Source organism: Aulonocara sp. 'chitande type north' Nkhata Bay, linkage group LG7 (genome assembly GCF_057382095.1).
Source record: "Aulonocara sp. 'chitande type north' Nkhata Bay isolate Kocher_YH1m ecotype deep benthic linkage group LG7, A_spYH_male_GT1.1, whole genome shotgun sequence".
Classification (NCBI taxonomy): Eukaryota; Metazoa; Chordata; class Actinopteri; order Cichliformes; family Cichlidae; genus Aulonocara; species Aulonocara sp. 'chitande type north' Nkhata Bay.
The window spans coordinates 40,975,873-41,003,259 of NC_141350.1; the positions used below are offsets into that span (position 1 = coordinate 40,975,873).

Here is a 27,387-nt window from a genome sequence, read left to right on the forward strand (position 1 = left end):
TGAAAAGAAATGTGAATTTGTCTAAAATATTGATGTTGGGACCAAATAGAACTGTATTGTGTTACAGTAGCGCAAATAATTAACCTTGATGGCATGTACTTTCAATTTTACAGAAAAAAAAAAGCGTGCAATAGCAAAACCTTAAGAGCACACAGCAGTCTGGATAATAACTGCTTAAGCCATCCATCTATCCCTCTCTAAAGACAATATGTCTTAAACCTGATGCAGTTGTTAAATTCAGTTTATAGTTGCTGTAAAGTATTTCAGTCTCAGTTTATTTTCTTCCCAAATGACCATCTAGTTGACATCAAGTAGGTCACCAAACCAAGAATTGAATCTTACATACAACATTACACAAATTAAATTACCATTTAGTTTCCACTTTTGGTAAAAGCAAAGCTGTTAGTATATTATTTGTTTCACTGAACATGTTTTACCAAGTAAATAACAATATCTGTTTTGTGTTATGTGCCTGTTGTTTGCATACGTACTATACCATCAGAAACTAATGCTTATATTACGTATAAGAAGAAGTGGTCATTATTAGAGTCAAAGTGGGGTGGGCAGATACAGACAAATAAAAAGGCACTGAGCTGTGGACAATCTGTACGGTGGAAGGGAACACTCTGTCCTACCACTTTTTATTCCTGCCCCATACTGTAAATCTCAGCAATGTGTGAGGCCAGCAAATACTCTACAGCATTGACCACTGCTGGGTCTCTGCGGATTGATTTTTCTCTTTTTGCAGAGACCGAATAATAAAAATGGCTTTGAATGTTTTAGTTACTGAATTTCACCCTGCCTCTGCCTCTTCACCTCCTTTCAATCCACTTTAACCTCTCTCTCTCTCTTCTCTTTTCACTTTTAGGAGTCCCCTCAGGACAGCGCCATCACCAGGGACATTAACCGGACATTTCCAGCTCACGACTACTTCAAAGACACTGGAGGAGATGGACAAGACTCCCTCTATAAGATCTGCAAGGTGAGACACTTAACACACAAGGAGGAGGTTAATTTTTCCTCTGAAGTCAGCAGAGGGCATTATCCAGGCAGTCATTAAAATGGATTCACACAGTGCACAAAGCTACTGCAACAGCTGTATGCCAAATGAGGTGTAAACCATTTGGTAGCAGAACTGCAGAAACAAGTCAGCAGCACTCTTTTCCCCACTCTCCCCCACATTAACTTCTGCTGCGTGTAAATTTACAGCTTAAAATACACATAATGAAGAAATAACAGGGAGTGATAAACTGGGTCAAGAACAATAGTAGTAATACTTCGCAGTGCTCTTCAAGGATATTGGGCCAGTGGCTTAAGCAGAGATGATTAAAATGACGATCCCACTTATTATAAATGTTAAGCTTTACTATTAGTGAGCAGTTTAAAGGTTTTCAAGAGGCACTCCAGGATAATCTGATATGTTTGCATTTAAAGATTACAATGAGTCATTTTTTTTAGTTTATTCAATAGAAAAAAGAACATCGTACTCATAAATAGACATTGATTAGTGTATAATTATATCTTCCAATAATCAGTGCATTGTCATAAATTGGGAATTAATCCATTTAAACTACATAGGAGCAGGGGCTGCCATGTTTGCCATGTTGCGCCACCATCTGAGCTGAGATGGGCGTCGCTGTTCCGCCTAATTATTTTTTATGTTTCAAGCTAGAGGCCGGCGGCATATGTAGTACGCCTCATAAATTACTTTTAATTTAAAGATCACAAATAGGTATTTTAAACTTTATTTATACATGGATATTTTAATTATCCCATTCTTATTATGTCTGCCTCATCCATTTCTTCTCTCTCTGCTCCCTCATTTCCACCTCATCCTCTTCCTCCTCACCTCAAGCCTCATGCTCTGAACACATGAAAATGTGCATAAACATGCTTGTTTTTTTCCTGATATTGTCAGCAGATTAGACATGCGACCGTCCCTGTTTATTACAGTCTCACATCGTGAGTGTCAGAATGTCAGATCCGCTTCAAAGACAGTTTCAATAACGCCGGCTAACAGTGACCAAAACAGCAACACTTACCGACAACTCACCTCAGTATGAGACAGAAGTGAGTTTCACTGACTCGTCGACTCGTATCAGACTCCTTTCACAAAGTTTTACAGCCTCCTACAGTGTGAATAGACGTGGACTCCAGCTGAGATAAATGGAGGACTGACATTCTGTACTTACTTCATGAATGGCGGCCAATCTGCAATCTACTGATGTCTAGCAGTGATATTTTTCACAGTGTACCTTTAATGTGCACTGCTAGTTTACTTTTCTGCTTATAAAAGGCAGCATTTTGTGGTCTTTGCATGCATGAAGTTTTTTCCTTTCCCACTCAACTCACTTCACTGCCAGATGTTTATGCACCACTACTGCAGGTCATTAAATTTTGTTTTCTCCCTCCCATAGATTGTCTTGTCCCGTCTCCCTTCTTTCCTCTTTCCCCTCACCTGCAACCACTCGAAGCAGATAGCTGACCCTCCATGCTCGTCTGGAGGTTTCTTCCTGTTAAAATGGATTTTTTCTAGTCCTAGTGCTGCTCTTTGTGGATTGTCTGATTTTTGGGGTAGTCTTTCTAACACTGTAGGTTCTTTACCTAAGGTATAAATCACCTTGACACACCTGTTGTTGTGGTTTGGCTCACTATTTCAATTTCATACTAAATGGAATTGAATCAAAACTGAAATTCACATAATATTTAATAAATCTTTTAAATATTAAGAAGTATAAATAGCTGTAATAGACAGCTTGTGTCCTGACATAGATTTGTAAACTCACACCCACTCATGAAGTTGTTTTTTTATAAAACTGCATGTAATTACAGGTGAAAAACAAGCAGTTGGTTAGCTTGCAGCCGTCGTTCTTGATGAAACCTGTCAGAAATAAAAATAATCTCCATGTGAAATTGAATCACATTTCTCTGGAATACGATATAATTACTATGTAAATGACTGGCTCCACAGTAGGTCTGTAGAGCAGTAGTTGAAGGTGCCAACGCTAAAATCAACCGCTCATTAATTTACTTTCTCACCGGGTTACTGGGTGGTTCAGTGAGTTCATAAGAGTGAAAAGCAAAACAAGTTCTTTTTAAATCGAACGCGTAGTTTGGTGTGCGCGTTTGATTCAAAACGTTGGCGTTTTGATCATCGAGCATCTGTGCTCTCTTTCTCATGAAAACGAGCACGTGCGTCAATAATATGCATACATACATCTGAAGCTATACCTCCATAATTCGTCATGAATGTCCCGACTGCAGTGCGTTCAGTTTTTAGTTTCATGTCATTTATTATGTATAACTCAGGTGAGGACATCCATCTCTTCCCAGACAACCACCTCCTCAGGTGTGTTTAAATAATTCAGCGGGCCCTCCCTCTCCTGCATGTATGGATTGATCCACACTTTGTCCGTTTGATTCATGCTCATAATTTGTGTTTGTAGCTCAGTAGGCCACTACAGCCCTTTCGCCTGATTCTCTCCCTAGCTCCCAAAGCAATTTAATACATAACATTTGTACCAACATTTCCTTCAGACCCCTTTTTTCTTGCTTTTCTGTTTGTTTCTGAATCTATCCAGTTAGACTTGATTTCTTTAGGTCCTATTCAGTCTTTCTTCATTATTATACTGCCACACAGCTCATACTCATTATAATTTAAGTTCTCTGTAGCCAAACCAGCGTGCTGAGGGTGAAAAAATAAGATATTTGTTTCATTTTGTTTGGCTTACTGTAATTGTGGGCGGTCACTGCCTGTTCTGTTGATGTGTTTTGTTTAATGTTTCTTGTAAATGTAGATATATGGTATACTAATTACGTTCTCACCATCAATTAAATGCAGCACAAGATCAGTATTTACACATTGCTTTGCAGCCTTGGTGTAACTTCCCAAATCTTTAGAAAAAAATGTATGCTATACTATACAAATACATTAATTTCTTTATTTCTTTTTTTTTATTATTATTATTTATCGTGACACTAGTTTGTTACCTTTCTTTCTGTCTGCATTCTTTTTTTTAGGCTTATTCTGTTTACGATGAGGAGATCGGGTACTGCCAGGGACAGTCCTTCTTGGCTGCAGTGCTGCTGTTGCACGTGAGTTTACATACCAGCATGTCCAGGGAAAAAAAAAAAGTATTTCAAATATAGTGTCATAGCTGAGCGGGGCTGTTTTATTTCCTTTGACATCGATACCCTTCCAGCTTTCAGAAACACTGGAGGATTGGCTTAATTTATTACATCCTCCATCCTATGTTTAATGTCTCTCAGAACTTGGTCAATAAGTACCTATAAAAGGAAATTTTAGAGGTTTTATTTGTTTATGTAATGTAGACGGCAACATTAAACCACCTGCCTAATATTGAGTAGTTCTCCCTTTGCACTGCCAAAACAGCTCAGACTCTCTGGGGAATAAACAGGTCCCCTCTTGGGATGGGCTGTGTTGACTGGGACCAAGCATATCCTACAATTGCTCATTGGGATCTAAGGTGTTTGGAGTCCAGACCAACTTCCTAATCTTGTTGTTGTGTTCAGGAGTATATGTTGCAGTAACCCCCACGCATGTGTCTCTAGCAAAGGTTTTAACCGCAGAACTCTGCATAGTCATAAGGCTTTAATGTTGGGGTTTATTTTTTATTTTTTTTTGTGTGTACAATATGGTCACAGTGATCATCTGAAACCTGTAGCTTGTTTTAAAACTCCTCTGTGGTCCGGAGAAATGCCAACAGTGCCACCTAGTGTAGAAACAATGGCCATTTTTATAAAGCATCCGACCAGAGGATTTTTTAAAGTGACATTTTAGAATTTCTTGGGGCACTTTGCAGTTAACTTCATGTGAAACCCTTGTTTTCAGCATGACTGAACTGACTTAAGGCACTAATAAGTAAATCTCTTGGTTTTCTTTAGATGCCAGAGGAGCAAGCATTCAGTGTCCTGGTGAAGATCATGTTTGATTATGGGCTCAGGGATCTTTTCAAGCAAAACTTTGAAGATCTTCATTGCAAGTTCTTTCAGCTTGAGAGACTTATGCAGGTTTGTATGATATAAACTTGTATAACTGAATGCTCTGCGCACCTGTACACTGATATATACTATTATATTATATAATGTAATACATAAGACCAGCAAGGTGTATTACTTAGTATTTAAGTAGAATTGAAGTGATTTCTAGCTGCTCTCCTTCCTTTCCCCCCCATTTGCTATCTTTTTTTTTATTACATCTTCCTTTTCTCCTCCTCCACATTCTTCAATCTGCTTCTCTAACCCCATGTCCTTTTGTGTCTTTATTGCTTTTCTTGCTTTCAACGTGTCTGTTCCAGGAATATATACCAGACCTGTACAACCATTTCCTGAATGTGGGCCTGGAGGCTCACATGTACGCCTCACAGTGGTTCCTCACTCTCTTCACAGCCAAGTTCCCCCTCTACATGGTCTTCCATATAATCGACCTGCTGCTGTGCGAGGTTCGTAATCTAAACACAAACCTCAGTGACTTCAATCGACAGAGGTAATGACTTATTAACTCATGGCATAGAAATGCCCTCAGCTGTTAAAGGCTGATGGGGTGTTGTGGTTACCCTGCCAATCCGGCAGGTGACATGATGTGACATGGAGATCCAAGTTTGTGAGTGGGGTAACTCGAGAATGAAGCGACATAGGAGTTTTAAATTCATACCATAGGTGTGTCTACAAAAAATATTGAAGGAGTTTGAATCTCTGTGACCTAAACCTTCAGCTCAAGGTCAGAGGTCCAGTCTTCTGAAAATTGTTTGAATTGATAACTCAAGAAGGAAATCGCCTCGGATTCTGAAATAAATTTTATACAGTGGTGTGAAAAAGGGTTTTCCCCTTCCCGATTTCCTTATTTTTCTTCTCTTGTCACACTAAAATGTTTCAGATCATCAAATTCAGATATTAGACAAAGATGTCTTGATGGATGCTCAATCATCCAGGTAAGGAAATCCCAAAAAGTTGATTCGATTCATCTGGATGTAGCGTTTTTAGTGGAAGAAATGTTTCGTCACTCATCCAAGTGACTTCTTCACTTTCAGCTGAGGTCAGCTTCTTGATCATTCATGTGAAGAATGATCTGCTAGTTTCAGTCATTATGCAAATATATTGTTTACTTAAGCTGAACTCAGCTTTCCAAAAATTAGGTTAATCACAGTTAAGTCATGATTTAACAAGATGGGCAATTGCTTTTCACACAGAACCAGGTAAGTTTGGATAAGTTTGGATAAGTTTTCTTCCTTAATCAGTGAAATCATTGTTTAAAAACACAATTTATTTGGGTTATCTTTGTGTGATATTAAACTTTGTTTAATGATCTGAAACATGTAAGTGTGACAAATATAAAAAACTGTAGTAAATCAGGAAGGGCGCAACAACTTTTTCACAGCACCGTAGGTACCATAGATATCTTTTTTTTTTTACCCTGGGAATTGAAACTCTGAATATAGGAAAACCCTCGTCTCATTAATCTGCTGAATGATGTCAGTCCAGTGATGGTGGAAGAAAGCAGCAGGACTTGGGATGTGGTTCAAGATTTAGGAATTTATGACCAGACCCAGGGAGACTTGTTTCAGATCACACAATAACTCAGACCAGGGTAAAGTCTGACCTTCCGGTGTAGCGGTCCAAGCTGAGCAGCTGTCTTCAGATCCTGTGGAGAGATATGAAGTTACCCCATTAAGTCAGACCGCTTTAACAAATCATCTGGGAAGAAAAGGAGCAGCCACTGTGCTTATCCACATACTTAGTAAAAGTATATCCCTAGAAACAAGCACACCACTTAAATATGGGGTTTTATTATGAAAGCACTTTAGATGTTTTATTTTTTCAAGAATAAGCATATGACAACGTTTATGTGTGATTTTTGTCAGTCGCTTTTTTCATTAAAACTTTAAGCAACAGTAATTAATCAATTCATTTTGTTTTTTTCTCCCCTCAGGGCATTAGTGTAATCTTCAATGTGGCCTTGGCACTTTTAAAGGTAAGAAAGCCCAGACAAAAAACGAATTATTTTATTGTTCAGCCACACCAAAGTGAAAATGGGACAGCAACCTCCTTGTGATGAGGGGAAATTGGTTGATGATTGTGTGTAGATTGCAATTGTGTTGTTGGCAACACCCTTAACATCTGGGTAAGGTATTTATGCAGGTCGACTGGCAGGAGGCAGCCTGAGACTGCAGTCACTCAAGCAGATTGGTGAAGGTTTGCAAATAAGTTCAGTCTAATTTTTAAAACACAAAAGTTGCTTTCAGCATAGCAGCTGACTGCAAGTGGTTTACTGACCTGGTCCCCGTCTTCGACGTGACCATTGAAAAGTCAATGAGATCACAAGTTTATTGCAATAAATTTGGTCGTGCTGCTCCAACCGCCGTCTTCTTTAGTGTGACTGTAGCATCAAACCAATGAGCATTCAAAGATGGCCAGAAGATTTGAGTGGAAACAGAAATGGAGAGGTTGTGCCAACAGAACCTCAAATTCTAAAAGGTTTATGCATGTGAGACATGTGCAGCCTCACCCCTCTGTTCTGTGCTAAAAGCAGTGCACGTGCTTTTTTTTAAGGGGACGTTGTGCTTGAAGAACACAGTTCCATCCATAAAATAAACAGGCAAAATAAAATAAATCTGTGGAACAACTTTTATTTTACCATAGATTTATAGACTTGGCCACAAACACAGTCTTTATCTTAGTGCTCACGTGTTCCTAACCAAACCCAGGATGTTGCCTTAAGAATTGTTTCTTCATTTAACAAAAAAGGAAATGAGTCTTTCCTTGACAGGCTGTTTAGGCTTGAGTAATGTAAATTTATGTCTAATTTACCTTTTATCTGCTTTTCCCCAGACATCGAAAGATGATCTAATCCAAACAGACTTCGAGGGTGCTCTCAAATTCTTTCGCGTCCCTGTTCCGAAGAGGTACCGCTCCGAGGAAAACGCAAAGAAACTGATGGAGCTGGCCTGTAGCATGAAGGTTAGTTTAAAGCAGAGCATGTAGTACTTATACCTGCTCAACCTGGCTTTTTCTTAAAGATAGTAGACTTGTGTCTTATTGTCATATTTTGTATAAATAAGAATAAACAGATGATTTTCTTAAAATATTCAGAAAGCCTCAAACCCAACTGAACAGTAAATTATTAAACAAAATATATGGTACCAAATATGTGATATATGATCATTAGTTGATCATTCGCAGATCATTATGCACAAAAGTAAAAGATTTTTTCAAGCAGTATTTCTCAAATACCACTAGGGGTCACTGCCGTGCTTTACACCAACCTTAACAGATAAATCAAACACACGTGTCTTTTTCAGTATCTCAAACAGGCGCACTCGCACCTATGTCCTGACCCGTTTTGAACTGTCTGGCCTAGTTTAAGGGACCTGACTTTGAAGGTAGCTTTGGGCAGAGATATTTATTTGCACAGACCGAGACCGAGAGATTTGAAGTTTTTGGTTCGCAGTTAGACAGCTGGGCAGCAGGCAGATCATGTAATGATCTTCAGCAAAGAAATATCTGCTGGAAATAAATCGGAGGTATCGCTTTTGAATTTAAATCATAACCACCAGAAAAACACAGATTTTCTAGCTTATACTCCTTTTGGCTTATTTGACTTCTTCTATATGCTGTCTTTGAGTATTACACTTATCTGTGCTGCTTTTTTTCTTTAGGGATTCCCCGTAGCAAGTATGTTATCTGGCAAGAGAAAATAATTCCAAGAATTCATTTGAGGTCACTGACTACTGTAATGACTTCACTGGGAATTAAATCTCAGTCAAGGCAGAGTAATTTGAAGCTTGGATAGCAATGTGGGGTGATGACTGGCTGTATCAGTAACTAACCTGAAACGACTGAAGATACTGGCTGACTGGACTACAAATTGTTCTGGGTTGCAGCTGTGTTGGAAGCTTTATCTCAGATTTGACTTTATGTGATCTTTTTCCAGGTACACCCCTTTTTTTTTTAAATGTATTTATTTCATTTCGGGAAGTCAAAGTAGCAACAATTAGGTCGCTTCCTTCAAGGTGACTGGAATCTTGAAAGTTTTTATTTTTTTATTTATTTTTTTTACAGCAGGCTTTTATTCTGAGGTGTTTCTCATAAACTCAGAGTTATTCTTTTAATGTATGACTTTAACCTTGGAAGTCCAAAGTTTTCCCAGCTTTGTTTCTTCCTTTAAATCTGAGCCCGGGCTGAGGTCATCTGTGACTTTGGTATTTCTTTTTTTTTTTTTAAACGGAATCTTGAAATTAATTATAAAAAATGTCTCCAAATTTATTCTCATAGTTCAACTTTCATAACTTTCTTCGTTGAATGTCAAATTTATTCCCTTCCCCTTTTTTAGTTTCTTAATGTACCCTAATTCATATTTTTAAAATAACCAACATTATTGGAAAATGAACATATATATAAAAATTCAACATCCTGCTTCCTAAGTCATTGAACTATAAGAGATACAAAACCTAAACAAGGCCATTTGTATCATCTAAATTATATTATCTGATATATATCTTATCAACTTTACATCATATTCACAGCAGTGTTAAAGCAGTGCTGAGTATCTTTCCAGGTTGGGAGTCTGCAAACTATTTACTTAACTGCAGTGAGAGGTCATTATCATTATTAGATTTTTAAAGTCAGTATGAGAGAAGTACTTGTGTTGTGCATTCAGCTCACAAACTGTATTCAAGACATAATCTCAGGGTCAAACCAGGTCATTTATGTTGTCTCAGTGTGCTTTTGTTGCACCAACCTCCTCTTCTCATCTGCCAGCCTTATGACTTCTAATGCTAATATATGCAAATTACCCCAGAAATTTAAATAAAACCATAAAAGTTTGAATTTCTTTCTTGGACACTTTTAAAAAAAAGTTTGGCGCGTCAAAGTTTTAGCTTGTGTTCATACCTTATAGTTCTGTTTTTGAGCTACTACACATGAGCATGCGTGTGCAGATATGTTTGTGCACCTACATACAGTATTAGTAGTTGCAGTTGATTGAAACCTTTCAAAGTGGAAAAATATTCTCTGTTTATAAAAAACTTTGGACTCGGGAGGTTTGTGGATACTCTCTGTACTTCATTGGCAATTTAATTATGAGCTGTTGGAGAACCAAAGTTTTGCCGTAGATGTGAGAAAAAAGACAATAAAAGGATGGATGCATTAGAGACCTGCTGCCCTGAATGACCTTCTGTACTTTGTGGAGGAGAACGTGCAACCAAACACACTGAGAGAATGCATAAAGACACATGAATCGGAACAGCATGAAGGTCATGCTACATCATTAGGTAATGAATGTTGAGATTTCAACATGGGGAAAAGTATATAGTCAAAGTATGCAAACGCTGTAGTGCATTGATTGTGAACCCTTAACTAAGGGCATTGAAAATCCACACATCTCATTATAAATTGGTACTGGTAAGATTAGATGTTACAAACAGTAGCAAATTGGCCAATAATACCACCCCGTGTGTTGTTACACGTTATTCAAATGCATGAATAAATAAAGCTGCAGTCGAGCAAAGATTAAAAGTCTTCTGTCTTTGTTTGCAAAAGACTTGAAAACCTCTCCACTGGCCGTCACATTAAACCAAACTTAGTAAGCTAGTTGTATTTCCTTTCTTCATCATTTGTTGTTTTACTCTTTCTGCTCAACAGATCAGCCAGAAGAAACTGAAGAAATATGAAAAGGAGTACCACACCATACGGGAGCAGCAAGAGCAACAGGAGGCCCCCATCGAGAGATATGAGGTACGTGGTTTTTCTAACAAAATATTTCAGTCCCCTTTCTTGTCTCGATATGTTCAATACAGGAAGGTTAAATGATGAGTATATTTTTCTTTAAAAAAATAATGGCAAAAGGAAAAAAACCAGCCAAAACAAGAATGATATGCTCCTCCTATTTAGCATAAAGCAGTCTCATCCTTCCTTTTCCAGGAACAAAATGTCTGGCACAGTGCATCACTTAAAATAACAATAAAAATATGGCAGAACAAAAACTGCATGGTTCATAACAAACCGTTATTCTGTTGGACTTCCTCCTCCTCTTATGTCTGTTGTTTATCTGCTGGGCAGGGCATTTAAAAAAACAAAACAAAAAATGTTGTATCATTTTTGTTAATGTTGGTTCTTCTCACGTGTCACTCTAATCTTTCCCCAGAATGTTTTGATCTTTCTCCACTACCAAATACACAGAACCGTTATTTCTTTTGGCTCTGTGCATTCATTGCATTGCTCTGTGGTGTAGTGTTTAATAGACTGGCCTGGACAAATCTGCCATGGCGACCCCCTGGGGAAAAGGGGTGTGGCATAAAGTACCTATACATACCCATGCTTCAGTATTGTTTGGCTTGTTTGTTCTGTTGGCAAAATGATATGCTTAACACTGAGAAAAGTTTTAAAAGTGTAGGGGTGTTAGATGTTGCTTATATGGCAGTCTCAGCTCATTGCTGGCTAGTTACTAGGTCTATATAATTCAACTTTTATAGATATAAATTAGATGTTATTGCTGTGAAATTAAAAAGATGGCATGCTCTCATATAGTGCTGTAGGTGCATATTATTTAAAAATACATTATGAAATATTGTTCCATGCTTTTATAGCTCATAATGTCATGTTTTTGTTGATATTTAAACATGCCTTTGTGGTGGGTTACTAAATGACTTACAATTTACAAAACTTTTCAGCAGTAAAAATATTTTTTAAAAATTATATCTGTTCAGATTAGAGTTCTTCAGAAAACGTATATTATTAGAATTAGGATGATACAGATCTCGCTTAACTTTTCTTTATATTGTTTTCTGTCTTTTTACATAGTAACATTATTATTTTAGTGGTTGGTTGGTTTAACCATTTCAGTATTCATGAATTATGTGTCATCCCCACGATTACCATATAGTGGTAAAGCAGCGACTATATTCTGACATTCATAGCTGAACAAAGTAAATCTATATTTCTTGTGGACCTTGACAGTCCTTGTTCAGCAAATAAAAACTACAAGGCCATAGAAAAGCCTTTAACTATACATTATGCCATTTCAAGGGTAGCAAGATGGTTTTGTGCACTACAAGATCATCCATCACTTCTTTTTTTTTGTTCGTGTCCAAAGAAGTGTTTTGATCTTGGGGTGTTTCTATTTTTGCCATGTAAGAGGGATTCATCCGCTCTACGCTAAAGTCAAATGTTCACGCCAGTTTGAGTCATAGTAGTGATAATAAAAGCTGGAGTTGTGTAGTCCACACTTTAATACAAGGATATGTAAATCCATGTGCAAATGGATCAGGATCAGACGGCTTAAAAAGAAGAAAAGTGACACAGACATGAAATGTTTTAACAAAGATGGAAACGTTGACCTAGAAATAGAAGGAGAGGTGTTAGAATTTGTGCTAAGTGCTCCGACTTTATTCCCACTACAGCTGTAGATTGCTGTTAATGATGTACAAACCGGTTATGTCTTGTTAAACATTACAGACATCTCTTACTTTGCGGCTACGTTTTCAGCTGATCAAAGTGAACTTTTATACTCTCGGTTTCATATGTGTGTTGTCGCATCGCTCTGGAAACTGCTGAACCAGTAAGACATGTTTGCACAATCAAACTTAACTCCATTTCCTTGCTCAGCTATCTCAGCGCTTTCCTTCCTCTTTGGTGGATCGTCACTTCTCCGTGTTCAGTGTCGTCTGTCTTAAACGTTTTGATTATTTCATTCTTAACATTTTTGTGTTGATTTGTGGTTGTTTTTCTCTTTTCTTCTTTCTAAACACTGCTTTTTTTTTCCTCTTACATTCACCATCTAGCGGGAGAATCGGCGTTTGCAAGAGGCCAACATGCGTCTGGAGCAAGAAAATGATGACTTGGCACATGAACTAGTTAGCAGCAAGATAGCCCTGCGCAAAGACCTTGACAATGTAAGCCAAAGAAGAATATTTGTGTATGATTGGGTGGGGCTGTTAAACTGTCATTTGTCACTTCTGGTAGAACATCTAAAAAAGGTTATAGCAAAGATGAAAGCGCAAGTGTTTTTGAACAGAAACTTTTTTTCCCCAATTCCTTGAAAAGAGAGAGAAAACTAAGAAGAAAGTAGGGCGACTCTGACTTTCATTGACCTACTGAGCACTGGGTTATGGTGTCTTTTGTGTGTCTGTGCATGTGTGTGTCAGGCCGAGGAGAAAGCGGACGCCCTAAATAAAGAGTTGCTGCTGACCAAACAGAAGCTGATTGAGTCGGAGGATGAGAAGAGGCGGCTGGAGGAAGAGTCTGCACAGGTTAGAGCATGTAACGCGCTCTCATCTAGAGTGAAACGGAGCCAGGGGAAAAAAGTTTCCTGCTGATGCCTAATGTGTTTGTTTTTCCTCAAAATGTCATAAGAAACACAGGGTTACAGGAAGCAACTGCTGAAACAGAAGTCGAAATATTAAGGTGACCTGCTATGACTGAGCAGTTTTTATTGTGGACAGGTCCAGGATTCACAAGAAATATTGCATCGGCTGATTTACTCTCAATCAGTGAAGTTCTGTTTGTCTCTGTCGTTTGCAGGGTATGACAGCCTGTGTGGAACTGCTTGTCTTTGAAACAAGACCGCATTTTATACTTTCCTGAGCTAGAAGCACAGCTCATAGTGAGCATGAGACCAGATTTTTTTCTGACCTTCAAGTCTTTACAAAACAGCCGTTATGTGATGAATATACCCCTGTCATACCTGAAGCCTTACATCAGACTTGGGAAATGTTAAGCACAGCCATCTTTTTGTACATGTTCTTCTGGCTGTATATTTGCCTCTCAGCCAGTTTCTCTGCATGAGACACATTTCCACATACTTTCAATTACAGAAATATTTTAAGAAAAATAAAACCACTGGCTCGCTTGAGACTTCATGTGTGGAGTTTAATGTTCTCCCTGTGTTTGTGTGGGTTCTCTCCGGATATGCTGACTTCCTCCTACATTCCAAAAACATGAACAGGGTTACGTTAATTGGTGATTCTAAATTGGCCAGAGGTGTGGATGTGAGTTTGTATGGTTGTCTGTCTCTCTGTTAGTCCTGTCAGAGACAGGCGACCTGTTCAGGGTGTACCTTGCCTTTCGGCGTATGGCAGCTGGGATAGGCTCCAGCCCAGTCACAACCCAAAGTTAGATACAGTAAGTGGAAGAAAGAAAACGGATGGGTGCTTGCTATTGCTACATTCTGAAGGTGTTACAAGCAATTCGATTATTAATGATACCTACATTAATATGTTGATGACCTACATACAGTAAAAAACAAAATATACTATTCCATAGGAATTAAGAGAGTAATTAGCAACCAGGTGTTGCTAATCAAATGCACTTGATTAACTGATGATCTACAAATCTAGCCATCTCTGTAAAAAAAAGCTGAGGTTTTGACAATTTCCCATTAGTGGAAGTCCCAGCAAGGTTAGACTGTTTAATGATCCAATACACTACAGAAACCCAAGAAGTACATCTTAGACTTTAGGTTCGATTAGATTTACAAAGTTGCCTCTGAACAAACCGCAAGATTTCTAGACCAGTACCCTTTGGACAGATGAGAGCACAGTGGAGCTAGTTGGCTATAATGCACAGTGGCACTTTGGCAAAAACCAAACGCTGTATACAAACATATCCGCACAAGCACCTCATACCAGCTGTCAAGCACAGTGGCAGAGGCGTGATGATTTGGGTTTGTTTTGACATTTACAGGACCTGCGTACCTTGCACTCGTTAAGTCGACTATGAAGTCGTCTGTATACCAAAGTATTTTAGAGTCAAATGTGAGACTACAGTTTGGCTGGATTGGATCATACAACAGGATAATGATCCCAAGCACAACAGCAAATCTGCATCAGAATGGAAAAGAAAATAGTCAAGTTTGTTGCGATGGCCCAGTCAAAGTCTATTTTAACATTTTAAAGAGAGCCGAATGAATGCCCACAAACCTCAATGAACTAAAGGACCATTATAAAGAAGAGTGTATTTCTCCACAACAATATCAAAGACTGATAAAGTCATACAGAAAATTATTACTTCAGGTTATATACTGTTGCTACAGAAATGCAATAATTGTTCCAGTGAGAGAGAAAAAGATACAGAATCTCATTTACTTTAAAACCGCATTCCTGTATAGTCAACCCTCAGATATCAAAGGTTGTCAGTCTTTGATGGTTATTTTTTCAAGTTCAAGTAAAGATTCTCTTTGATGGAGAGCACAGACCCTGCTGCCCTCTGATCCTGTGCATGTTTCACGTGGTCCTCCAAGTGTCTGTGGTGTTGTTGAGTTTGTGTAACTGTGACTGATTCATGTGCTCGAGCAGAGGTTGCATAGAGGCCATGACGTTGCCCTGAACTTAGTGTCTGCCAATACCTTTCCATGTCTCCTTTACATTTCATGGCAGTCACACAGTCTCTGGGGCACCACTTCTGTCCTTGGCCTCTGCCGTGTAACAGCCTAACTGTATCTCTGTGTTTTATCTACAGCTGAAGGAGATGTGCAGACGAGAGCTCGATAAGTCTGAATCAGAAATTAAGAAGAACGGGTCCATTATTGGAGAATATAAGCAGGTATGTATTGTCTGCCTACTATATGCCTACTTTCACTTTTCAGTTTACTGTGTGCAACTGAATAGTTACATTAGCAGGTCTAATAATAGTATTTCCACTTTCATATATGTGATGTAAGTTAAAAAGTGGAAACTGTCACACAACAGTTTTTATCACAGTTCTCTTGAAGCTTATTTTGGAAAAACAAACTTATTTTAGTTTGTGTTTTCCATTTAGTTCAAGCTTCAAAACCACATCTTTACTCCCCACCCTCACAGACAGGTGGATCATAGTGCATATACACTCACCGGCCTTTATTTATTATTATAGGTACATATTACTAGTTCCTCTTAGACCCTCATTTCTCTTCCGAGCTAATGTAATTCGTCATTGTATAGTTGCTGGAAACAGTCCTCAGAGATTTTGATCCATATTGGCACGATAACATTACAGAGTTGCTGCAGATTTCTCAGCTGCATGTCCATAATATGAATCACCCCTTACACCACATCCCAAAGGTACATTATTGGATTGAAATCTGGTGGCTGTGTAGGCCATTTGAGTATATGTCATGTCCAAAATAACAGATATGGTGTGTTATTTGATGGAATTCTCTGATAGGCTGTGGTGGCCCAAATCAGCATCATTTGGCACTAATGGGTGCCAAGAAAATATCCTCTTTACCATTACACCACCAGCACCAGCCTGAACTGTTGATTCAAGGAAGAATGGATCCCTCTTCTTAAGTTGTTTATGCCAAACTGTGAATCCGAATGTTGCAGCAGAAATGGAGACTCATCAGACTGGGCAATGTTTTTCTTCTAATGTGTTGTCCAGTTTTGGTGAGCCTTAGCAAATGCCTCAGTTTCCTGTTCTTAGCTGACAGGGGTGCCACCTGGTGTGGTCTGCTGTTGCTTTAGTCCATTAGCCTAAAGGTACAATGTGATGTGCATTCAGAGATGTTATGTGCATACCTTGGTTGTAACAAGTGGTTATCTGAGTTACTGTTGCATTCCTATCAGCTGAAAGTAGTCTGGCTGTTCTGACATCAGCAAGGCAAATTGGTCTAGAAAACTGCTGCTCACTGGGTAATTTCTCTTTTTTAGACCATTCTCTGAAAAACCTAGAGATGGTTGTCTGGGAAAATTCCAGTAGATCAGAAGTTTCTGACATGCTCAGACCAACCTGTGTGGCACCAACAACCATGTATCATTCAGAGTCACTTAAATCACATTTCTTTCTCATTCCAGTCCTCGGTTTGAACTTCAGCAGATTGTCTTGACCATGTCTAAATGCACGGAGTTATTGCCATGTGATTGGCTGATTACATTATTTTTAAAAGCAGTATACCAGGTATACCAAAAAAGTGGCTGGTGACTGTGTACCTGAAGGGAAATACAAAAATAAGCAATGAATGAGGTAATAGGACATTTAATTAATGAAATAATGTGAGAGTTTAGAATAGGATAAAAATGGGAGCATCATAATCACATATAGTGGGAGCATGTTGTATGTATGTTACTCTGGCAGGGACAGACTTTTCACATTGAATTCAAGTCATCCAGAGTTGTTTCATTGTTCATAGTACGCTGAATTTTAAAAATGCAAATTCACCTTTTACACACAATCCAGCAGAGGTGGTGTCGCCAGCTTCTGTTTCTTCATTTCTATAATTCCAACCAAAATGACTACAGTATATATCTATCAATATGCAATATTGTCTAATCTTATCAAAAACCAAGGAATAGAAAAGTGTCAGAAAATTGACCAAAGCATTTATTGCTGAAATGGTTTCGGGCTGAAATCCACTGAAGTCTCACAGTGACCCAGAAAGAATAATTCAGAAGGTTGGGATAAAAATTCAGAGAGCATAAGCTGCCAGCAGTTGGCAGTCTTCACATAACTTTGAGCCAGTGCTTGCATGTTTGTCACTTTTTAGTTCATTTATATCTCGAAGCATAATGCTAATTAAATCCACTCGTTTCTTGTTGACTTTTTTCGTACGCTTGGCTGTCATTGTTGATAAGTTCTGCTTTTTACTCAGCTCAAGTAGCTTCACCAGAAACACCATCATGGTATTTTTGTTTTTGGATTATAGTTATGTTTTTGTGTGTGTGACTGAATTGTGAATTAGATTATGTGGAGCTCTGATTCCCTTGAAAGTGAGCTTTTGAGACGCTTTACACCACTTATCTTTCCTTACTTAGCCCGTCTTTTCATATCTAAGCATAAAGAGTATATTTAAAAATAATATACTCTTTATGAGCGCTCTGTTTTCCTTCATTTATCTATTTTCTGAAGCAGAGCTGTTCCTTAACTGAACCCGGAGCTTTTGATGGCTTAGCCTGCAAGCATATTTAAAGTTCCGTCTGTCTGAATTCCTCTCAGATCTCATCCTGTCACTTCGTGCTTAAATATAAACTCACCCAGATCAAGTGCTATTACCATCAGCGCGGGGACATTATGCAACAATCCACCTCCTATTCCTCTCTGTGGAGGGAAACAGAAATAGAAAGAAGACTAATTTAGGAACAGACCTCAACTTCACCTGAGTCTAAAAATAATAACCGTCGACTGGCTTTGATGGCAAGTGTGAAAACCGGTTATCGAATGTCCCACCGATGAGAGGAGACCGGATTTGATGGTTTTTGTGTGTATCATGGGTTGCTAGCTTGCGGTTGAGAGCTGTGTTGAGCAGACTGAAGTGTGACAGGAAGGAAGAGGGTGATTGATGGAGAGCGGGGGAAAATGAACAAAGTGTGTGGAGGGGGAGGGGGGAGCATTCAATCCGCTGGGATTGACAAGTTGAGGGATTCCCTAAAATAGCCTGGGTTGTTTACAACATAGATAATGCGAATGATTATTCACGTAGCAATTTGCTCTTTCAATGTGTGTGAATGCCAAGAGTTTCTTTGGGGGTTTTATTTATTTATTTATTTTCCTGTGGAAATATAGCCCAAAAAAAGCTTTGTGTGCTAATTGCTCCTCGAGCACATGAGGACAAAGACAAGTCTGTTAACGGTGGAGCTAAAAACGGTGTCAAGTGGTGCATTGCAATCCCCGTTCTAGGACTGGAGCTTTTGTAGATAGATGCAGGCTAGCTGGGTGCTAGCCAGGTGAAGCAGCACGTGCCAGCGCTCGTGTCTCTTGGGTTCTGTTAGCATTGCGTTGTTTTCTCTTTTCTAATTCTGATTGTTTTCCTTGTCGGTGTTTTCGGTCAGTTTTGACTAAATAAATAAATTTGATCTGATTTACTTTTAATGGTTTTAATAAGATATTTTCATTCTGGACAACATATTTTTGTTAATTTGGGTGCATCAGCACAATTATCTGCTCCTTGTGGAAATATGATGAAGTAATTAAGACTGCATGTTCTTGTAGTTCCTGCATTGTAAGTATAAGTATACTGTTTGCATTCAATAGAAAGAAAGCAAAAAGTGCCTCAGGCAGTGAAGTTACCGTGGGGCCGGATAAATTATTAAATGAAAATATTTAAAATAAATAAGGCTGAGATTGTTTTGTAGGAATAAATTGAATATAAAAAACTTTTTTTTTTAAATGCCCTCTGGGTCTTGAGCCTTCAGCAACGAGTGCAAAATCCATTATTACTGTGAAACAGTGGTATAGAAAAGAAACTCATAACAAGGATGGAGAAAATGACTACCGTGGTCATCCTGAATTTAAATGAGCAAAATAATCATTTACAGCTTGCTTGCAGATGGTGCAGCGATAACGATTCCTTGCCCTAAGATGGACAAGTACCCCCATCTTTCACAGGCTTGAAATCCCATCAGAACATATTGTCCTCCTCACTATGTCCCTGTTAGAGTCATCCTTCTAATTATAGAAAAAAACTGAAGGAGAGTAAAATCCCTGCTGCCGAAATGGGGACAAAAACTGACTGAAGACTTGAATGGCTTAAGGCTCAGCAGCTCGGGTAAGAAAAAAGCAAAAAAGAAACAGATGCTCCACTAGTTAAAAAGGACGCAGGGAGATTAAAACTGCAGGACTACAGACAAAAGATCAAAAAAGAAGAGATAAGAGGTCAGTAGTGACGGAGCTGGGTATAGTAACGGCCAATATGAGGGAGAATGTGACAGGATGGAAAGATAGCTGCATGATAAGTATAGTAAAAAAAAAGAGAGATGAGGGTCACCAATATAATGTATGTAACACAGAGAATAAGAGCAAAAGTAGATGTCGAGATAGATGGACTGTCTATAGACGGCCTGATGTCTCTTATAGGATAACTCGTTGCACTCTGATTTCTCTGTCCGTCTGCAAGCTACAGGAAAAGTTTGTGGGTGTTTGTTTGACTCTCAGGATGCTTGTAGCTGTTTGAAGGAGAAGGGGAAAAGGAGATTTGAATATACATAAGGCCTATGACACCACTAATGCACTTAAAGCTAAGAGGATAAAGTCCATACAGACTTATTAACCTATAAACACAGTAGGGGAAACACAACTGTCTGTCTATTTGTTAGCAGTTTTCAATATATCATTTTCAAATTTTGATTGACAGTAGATGCCAACAACACCTTGAGGTGATTTAAGACACACCAGTTGTGAAAACCAGTAAAAATTGTATATTACCCACAATTTGTTTTCATCTTCAAACTTCTCAACAATATCCTAGACCTTGGGGGGGCATGAGCACTTGACCTTGACCTTCATTGTTAGCGATAAAAAGGTCAGAAGAAGAAACCATATCAAAAAATATGTCATACGAAAAGCGATGGAGAGAGTTGTACACGACCTCAATTCAACACCTTACAAGGTCACAATGATGCCATAACTGACTGACGTCATCCTAGGATAATAAAACATGTGCATGTTATAATAAAAACATTATAAAACATCGCAGTTTCAGTATAGCCCTTGCCCTACGGGGGGAGTGGTGCTCTCTGAGTGCTGATGTTATTCTTATTACTCTGTCTGTATTGTGTTTTTACCATATTATGGGGATGAACAGTTTTCATTCATAAATATTCATCAAACTTTTTCTGAAAGGCAGTTTTTTCCCTCCTGTTTTCCTGTGTATACTTTGTTTTACTATTAGGTTTTTTGTTTTAAAACAGCCCAGTGGCTGGGTGCTTAGGTAAATTAATGATTTGAATCTTTGATTGTTGTTGGCCGAAAACTAAGCAAGCTTTTGTGGCTTGTTGGAGCTGTGTTGAAGCACCAGAGACTGGAAAAAGCTTGACTTGAAGTACAGATTATTGGTATTGAGTATTCATTTTAATTGAAAAGCGTTCCTCTGGTTTAATTGACGAGCTCTGTCTAAAAGTGGGTGAACAAACCAAGCTGTTTTTGTTTTCTGCAGATCTGCTCCCAGCTGAGCGAACGACTAGAGAAACAACAGACGGCTACGCGAGGAGAACTCGAGAAAATCAGGGTGAGTTTTACACCAACCCAAATGACGTAACCATGACGCCAGGATTAACTTTGTCACTTTATGAGTTTACAAAGTGTATTACAATTTTTACCTCTCATTACTCCATGAGCTGCCATGTAATGTGCTCCTCTGTCAGCAGGATTCAATTCATTGCTTAAAGACACTTCTGATGAACAGATAACCTGTTTTAACATCTGAGACACAGCCTCATATACATTGATTTGCTTGTCAGTGAGTGAAATAAGTATTTGATCCCCTACAACCCAGCCACAATTCTAGATCCCACAGATTATCAATCAATTGTAATCTGTGGGATACTCCTGATCTGAACTTATGTTCTTAAGCATATACCTGTCGATAGAATCAGTTTCTTCCATTGCAACCTCTCCACCTCCATGTGCAAGACCAAAGAGCTATCAAAAGACATCAGGGGCAAGATTGGCTGAATGGACTTCAAGACCATCACCAAGAAGTTGGTGTTGTGAAATATAAAATAACCAGTTGTTATAGATGTAGAGGTCAATGCAAGATTTTGGCTCATGGGAGGAGGAAGATCATGAGAAAAGTCTTGGAGCAGCCCAAAAGTACATGGAAGGAGCTTGTTAATGATCTGAAGGCAGTTAGGAGCACAGTCGCCAAGAGGCACCTCCACTGGTAGCACACCATGCAGTAATGGTGTGAAGTTTTTCAGCACCCACAAGGTCCCCGTGCTCAGGAAGACACATGTACAGGCCAAGAAATGCTGACTCAGACCCAAAGAACACCCCCTGCATAGTCAAGCATGGAGGTGGAAACATGCTGAAGAGCTGTTTTCTGCTAAGGATACGGGACGACTTCACCGCATTGAGAGGCCGATGGACGGATCATTTACTGTAAAATCTATGACATGAACCCCCATCCCCCAATACATGCAAAAGAAGCCAATGAGCCTTTTTGACCAATTATATTAAAAAGGAGCATCAACTCTTGTTACTCTGGCATCCCAGCACAGAGGGCCTACTTAGTCTAGAGATAACTGGCTGTCTAGAGAGTGGTTCTTAGCTCTGTCTGGAAAGCTTTGAGTCAAAGATTACATGAACAAGAAAGTTTGACTGAACCTACAGGTTAAAGTAAAACCTGTAGTTAAATGTAATGTTTAAAATCAGATCTTTTGGGGGGAAGAGTGAGGAGCATGACCGAGGAGGCCATGGCAGTTTTACCTGTGGCCCGTGAAGTATTAGTTCAAACAGTAGGCGATGTAAGAAAAGGGCAGTTTTGGCAGGAAGCTCACAAAATGTTTAGTGCACCAAGGTCAAGTCATGTAAAGGTTGCAGCAGGACCTCTCTGCCTGTGTGGAGGTAAATCTGTGCAGTTTTTTTCTATACTACTAATGGTGCAGAAATTCTCCTAACTGTCAGCAGCTGCTGTAGCTGCTCACAGATGCATTTTTTTTTTAGATATTTAAATAAACACACTGACAGCGACTCACTAAAACTGAATTTGAAGTGACAAGAGCACCAATTGCAGCTCAAGCACTCTGCTGCTTCATTAAGGCCACTTCTGCAACAATGAGACTGGAAACTTTACATATAATTACTATTCAGCTTAAAACTGGCCACATTTAATCCAAATTAAATATTCTCATAAAATATTCATTTTTAGGAAGCGTCTCCACCGGCTGCCTCAGTCGGCTGTTGTTACTGTGGCAAGCAACCCTGAATGTAAAGTCCTGTCGACAGTCCTACATGTTGGTGCCAACTCAGGCACTGATCTGTCTAGAATAATCTCAGAGGAGTCGCCCTACTAGTCTGGTTATCCTGAGCCAAACTTAGAAAGAGCAACTGAAAGTAAATAATACTTTTACTTACCTCATCTGCTCAAACAGACTTCATATGCCTTCTGCAAAAACATGGAATTTAACAAATAGCTCAAAAAGTTTTGAATGAATTCTGATAAAACTCTGTAGGGGTGTAGAGCGAGGTCATGTTAACAATCCATTAAAATTAGGATCATATTCAACAAAGTCTTCAAGGTCACTTTCATGATTTATGGGTCAAAAACGGACAAAAACCCTTCGAACTTTGACACTATGATTCTTGCGGTGACTTTAATTTCATACCTGTCAGCATCTTTTTTTGTTTGTTTTTTTTGGATTTAGGAGAAGGTGGAGTTATCAGCTCGCACTGTCAACCTAGGCTAACAATTCGATCCTAAGTAACAAACTAATACACACTTTTTGACTGGCTGAACATCACAATCAGTGACACAGCACAGCATGTATTTTCTCAGATAATTACAGTAGACATCAACACTTTACACAGGTGAGATGTTCCATTCACTGAGGTGAAGCAGACTTTAAGGTGAAGCAGACTTCCAGGCCTGATGAGTTATTTAGAAATGAGAAGAGTGAGAGAGAAATCTTTCTTTTTGTTTTGTTTTTAGCACCAGGCTATAAATCTGTTTTAACACATGAGTCTATGGGGTTTTTGGACGCAGCCTAAGTGGTGATCATTATGAAAACTTTACAGCGAGAAGACAGCTGGATAGCTATAAATATCTGCATTCAATTGAGACAACAGTTGTTTGGTGAGAGGAAAAACATTTGGGGCATTCTCTTGTTCCATTTTAAGTTTTCCTTTTCTCACTCCGTCTCTTTCTTCTCTAACCTTGCTCAGGCTTAAAGTGTCCTCTTACCTCTTCTGTTTGTTTCTTCCTCCCCCTCATATGTAGGCGAAAGTTGAAGGCTGCGAGAAATGCAGCAGTCTTTTCAACAAGGAGGGACGGGTACGGGCCGCTGTGACCACAACATCTGCCGGGGGAGCCGAGGAGACCGATGAAGAGAAGGAGGCTCTGAAAAACCAGCTGAGGGAGATGGAGCTGGAACTAGCTCAGACCAAACTGCAGCTGGTGGAGGCCGAGTGCAAAATCCAGGTAGGGTCCAGAGGTCAGAGTGTGAGTCATTCATTATTCTGACATGGGATGTTTCTTAAAGTTGAAAGTAAAACATTGTGTCATTCGTGTTGAAAGGAGAAAAAAAGGAGGCCACATTTCTGCTCTAATTACTTTATCACCCCCGAACAGGCGCAGCAGCAGTAACCTGCAGCACAGGCCCAACAAATGAAAGCAGAACATTTTCTTTTAAGAAGATAGAGTTGAAGAAACCTGCAGCTTTATGCGACAGCTCGATTTAATTTACTAATTGAGGACAGTGCTGTGATCACAGGCTCTGAATCAACGTTAGCATGTAATGGAATCAGAAAAGAAGCATTGTTATTATAGCGGGGAGCTTTTAAACATTGCTGTGTTAAGTGTTTTTTTTAAAAACCCGTGTGAGCAGAGTGAAAAAATTGAGGTCTAGTTTCTAAATAGAGGCTTAAGGGGGAAAAATGCATTAAAGTGACTGCAACAAAGCGCTCTGTGTGGAGATTACTTGGAGTGATGATGAGGAAAGTTGAGGATTTTGTGTTGGACTCAAAGCTGCAAAGTAAAAGCAGTAAATAAGATATATTGCCTGTTTGGGCTGTAATTTCTTGCTCTCTTTCATCCAGGATCTGGAGCACCACCTGGGTCTGGCTCTCAATGAGGTGCAGGCCGCCAAGAAGACCTGGTTCAACCGCACACTCAGCTCCATCAAAACCGTCACTGGGACCCAGGGCAAGGAGACCACCTAACCTAACATTCCCTATCCACCCAGTTTCGACCGGATTATGTCTGGAGATCGGCGCAACTCATCACGCCGAAACCTCCGGACCTCTAACGTAACCCACCGGGCCATAACTTTGACATGAACATTAGCCGTTAAATCCCAGGATCACTTTGCTACAGGCTGTGTTCCTCCTAACAACAATATCGTCGTGTTTCCCTCATTCCTGATCTAATCTGCCCAGCACAAATCCCAAATGACTGCAGCCAACTGATGAGAAGGGGTTGCAAACATGAGATGAATGAATTACAGCAGTACCACTCTCTGAGACAGTGTGCTTCCAGCAGTCACATAAAGACAAGTGTTTAAAAATGAAAATAACAAAAAAACAGCATAATTATTTCTGTCTTTGTACTGCTGATATTAAAGACCCACAGAAGGAAGGTAAGGACACCTGAAATGTCTTTGTCCTTACGGGATAGAGAAGAAAACACTCCGTCCTTCCTTGCCGCTCTGTGTGCACTTCCCTTCTAAACTACTGGCACAAAACTACCAGTCCCTGTAAATGTTTTGTTTTAGGTACGAGAGCTAATAGATGCCTTTTTGAAACGGAGCATTTTCTAATTTACGTTGAACAATACCTTTTGTTGTTGTCTGTTTTGTTTTGCTTTTTTCTTGTACCTTGTCAAATATGCTTGCGTAAAGGGGAAACGTATGTGTGAATGTAAGAGCGCATGTTAATTTGCTTTGTTTTCGACTGTGAGGTGATGTTTGAGTGGATAAATATTTGACTAAAATAATGTGCAAAACTGTGTGTGTTCAAAAGAAAGAGCTGGAAAGTGTGCGTAAGCCCTAGGGAAAGAAAAAGCACTAAGGTTGTGAGTGTACGCCTGCATGCAAGCTGTTTGTCTAGTCTGCTTCAATGTTCAAGCGTGTATACGAACGATGCTAACAAGAGGTTTGATGACAAAGCCTTGATCTGAAGGTTGGTAAAAAGTGGTTGGTATAATTATGTAATTTATGATAAAAGCTGCTGTAATGTTAACCGACAGCTTAACCTTTCCTCGTGTCAAATTTCACACGCAGGGTTTGTTTGGTTTGGGTCACTTGGCGCAAAGAAAAGCTCAAAACCACGCAAACCTCTGTGTGTGCTGCACAAGCGTACTGTGAGAGTGTGAGGATAGCTGAAACACACAGCGATGCATCGTTTGCCAGAAAGCTTATGCACTGCTTAGAGGAAGTCTGAATCGGAAAACACACACAGACAGAAAGTTTGATTTCCTACTGCACTGAAGCCCACCTTTAAGCCCCGCCTCCCTCTACCTACGCCTCCAGCTGCACTGCAATCTTTGACCTTTTGACCAAGGTCCCATTTAATCCTTGGTTGTGCAGCACGCCAGGCACATTTCAGTCACACTTTTGGTTGTTAAAAAACACTGAACTAAAATGCAGACACACATGTGTGTGTAAATATATATATTTTAAAAAAAAGCTAGTTAAAAGTAGTCCCTCATGTCCACCTGCACAGAAGGTTATAATAACATGAGATCTGAAAGAAGATATGCAGTTAGCAGCAAAACCGTGCTCTGTCAATGAGAGGTCAGTCCAAAACACCAGCATGAAGGACACAGACGAGAGCGGGGAATAACCAGATAACGCATGACATCACAAGACCTGGGTGTTTGATGATGCAACAAGTTAAAGTTTGCGTTGTTGTGTGTCTCTATGCTATTAAGTCCAGTATCCAGTCAGAGGTAGCATCGAGGGATTAGATTGCTTTACTGGCTTCCAACGCAGAGCAAAAGCCCCGCTAACCCCACCCCCCAACAGATCGATGAATCCGTGCCTCGGAGCATTCGACGTGCTCAATCAGATCACAGTGCTGAGGAGACTTAAACATTAAGGTGGCGACCGACACTCCTGCGAACGCAGGGACAGAAAGGCCACACATGTGAAGACACCTGTGAGCAGCTCAGGAGTGTGGATCAGGATAATCCGTCTGTGGGGGTTGATGTAAAAAGGTGCTTGTGTGTTTTCATATTTAGCCAACTCAAAAGGGAGCTCATCAATATTCTAGTTTCTATTCATAATTTACTGCAAGACTGAAAAAAAAAATGAGAAAAAGCGCAATTTTTCAAACTTACTGTAAATTGTATAAATTCTGATATGAAAGGTGTAATCTGATTGGCTTGTATTCTAGTGATGTCAGAGGAGGAGTCCGCATGAAGTTGAAAGAAACGAAGGGCCATCCCTCTAAAGGCACTGGGTTGTAAATAAGAAACATTAAAAAAAACAAAAAACCTAAATATTGAGTTTTTGTTTATGATTTTCTACTCTGTAACTATAACTAATGATGCCTACTTGTACCCACCCACCTGCTGCCGTGCTACAGTTTGATTCACAACAATGTTTTAATGTTCGTTTGTTTATTTGGGGCTCTTTTTTTTTGGCTCTAAGCTTTTCAGTCAGACTGCTGTTTGGTTAATTAAATGCCAAAACGTAGCTTTATCATCCAACGACAAAAACATTATCAACGTGTGCAAATTGTAATAGTGTAGAATGCACTGTGTATACTTCATGAATTTCAATATAAAGATATCAACAGAAGAATATCTGCGTGTCTTTCCGTTATTTTGCATCTTTATTTATTAAAAAAAAGACAAACAATATAAAATCGAATAAAGGTTAAAAGGAACTTTACAGGAGCACAGGGCTAAAGTGATAAAGTCTCAATATGATATTGTGGTTTGAAATGCCAACTGTTTATGATGTGAAAAAACTTTATCCTGGTTGTCACATTCAGTATTTTGCATACTGGGACCTTTTATGATTATGG

At 39.2% G+C, this 27,387-nt stretch overlaps 2 protein-coding genes across 3 annotated transcripts in view; one reads left to right on the forward strand and one right to left on the reverse strand.

The window, feature by feature from the left end:
* Positions 1 to 27,153, forward strand: part of rabgap1 (RAB GTPase activating protein 1) — a 77,393-nt gene extending 50,240 nt beyond the window's left edge. For both annotated transcript variants that reach the window (XM_086300404.1, XM_086300405.1), the window contains 13 exons: positions 869 to 982; positions 4,021 to 4,095; positions 4,906 to 5,031; positions 5,319 to 5,462; positions 6,950 to 6,991; positions 7,849 to 7,977; positions 10,660 to 10,752; positions 12,798 to 12,908; positions 13,161 to 13,265; positions 15,472 to 15,555; positions 20,858 to 20,929; positions 23,639 to 23,839; positions 24,457 to 27,153. In XM_086300404.1, the coding sequence (XP_086156530.1) occupies positions 869 to 982; positions 4,021 to 4,095; positions 4,906 to 5,031; positions 5,319 to 5,462; positions 6,950 to 6,991; positions 7,849 to 7,977; positions 10,660 to 10,752; positions 12,798 to 12,908; positions 13,161 to 13,265; positions 15,472 to 15,555; positions 20,858 to 20,929; positions 23,639 to 23,839; positions 24,457 to 24,579 (1,419 nt within the window). In that variant the 3' untranslated portion in view covers positions 24,580 to 27,153. The remainder of the gene's footprint in view (positions 1 to 868; positions 983 to 4,020; positions 4,096 to 4,905; positions 5,032 to 5,318; positions 5,463 to 6,949; positions 6,992 to 7,848; positions 7,978 to 10,659; positions 10,753 to 12,797; positions 12,909 to 13,160; positions 13,266 to 15,471; positions 15,556 to 20,857; positions 20,930 to 23,638; positions 23,840 to 24,456) is intronic.
* strbp (spermatid perinuclear RNA binding protein) overlaps positions 17,981 to 27,387 on the reverse strand; it is a 120,562-nt gene continuing 111,155 nt past the window's right edge. The window contains exon 19 of the mRNA XM_086300409.1: positions 17,981 to 18,024. Coding sequence (XP_086156535.1) covers positions 17,996 to 18,024 — 29 coding nt within the window. The 3' untranslated portion in view covers positions 17,981 to 17,995. The remainder of the gene's footprint in view (positions 18,025 to 27,387) is intronic.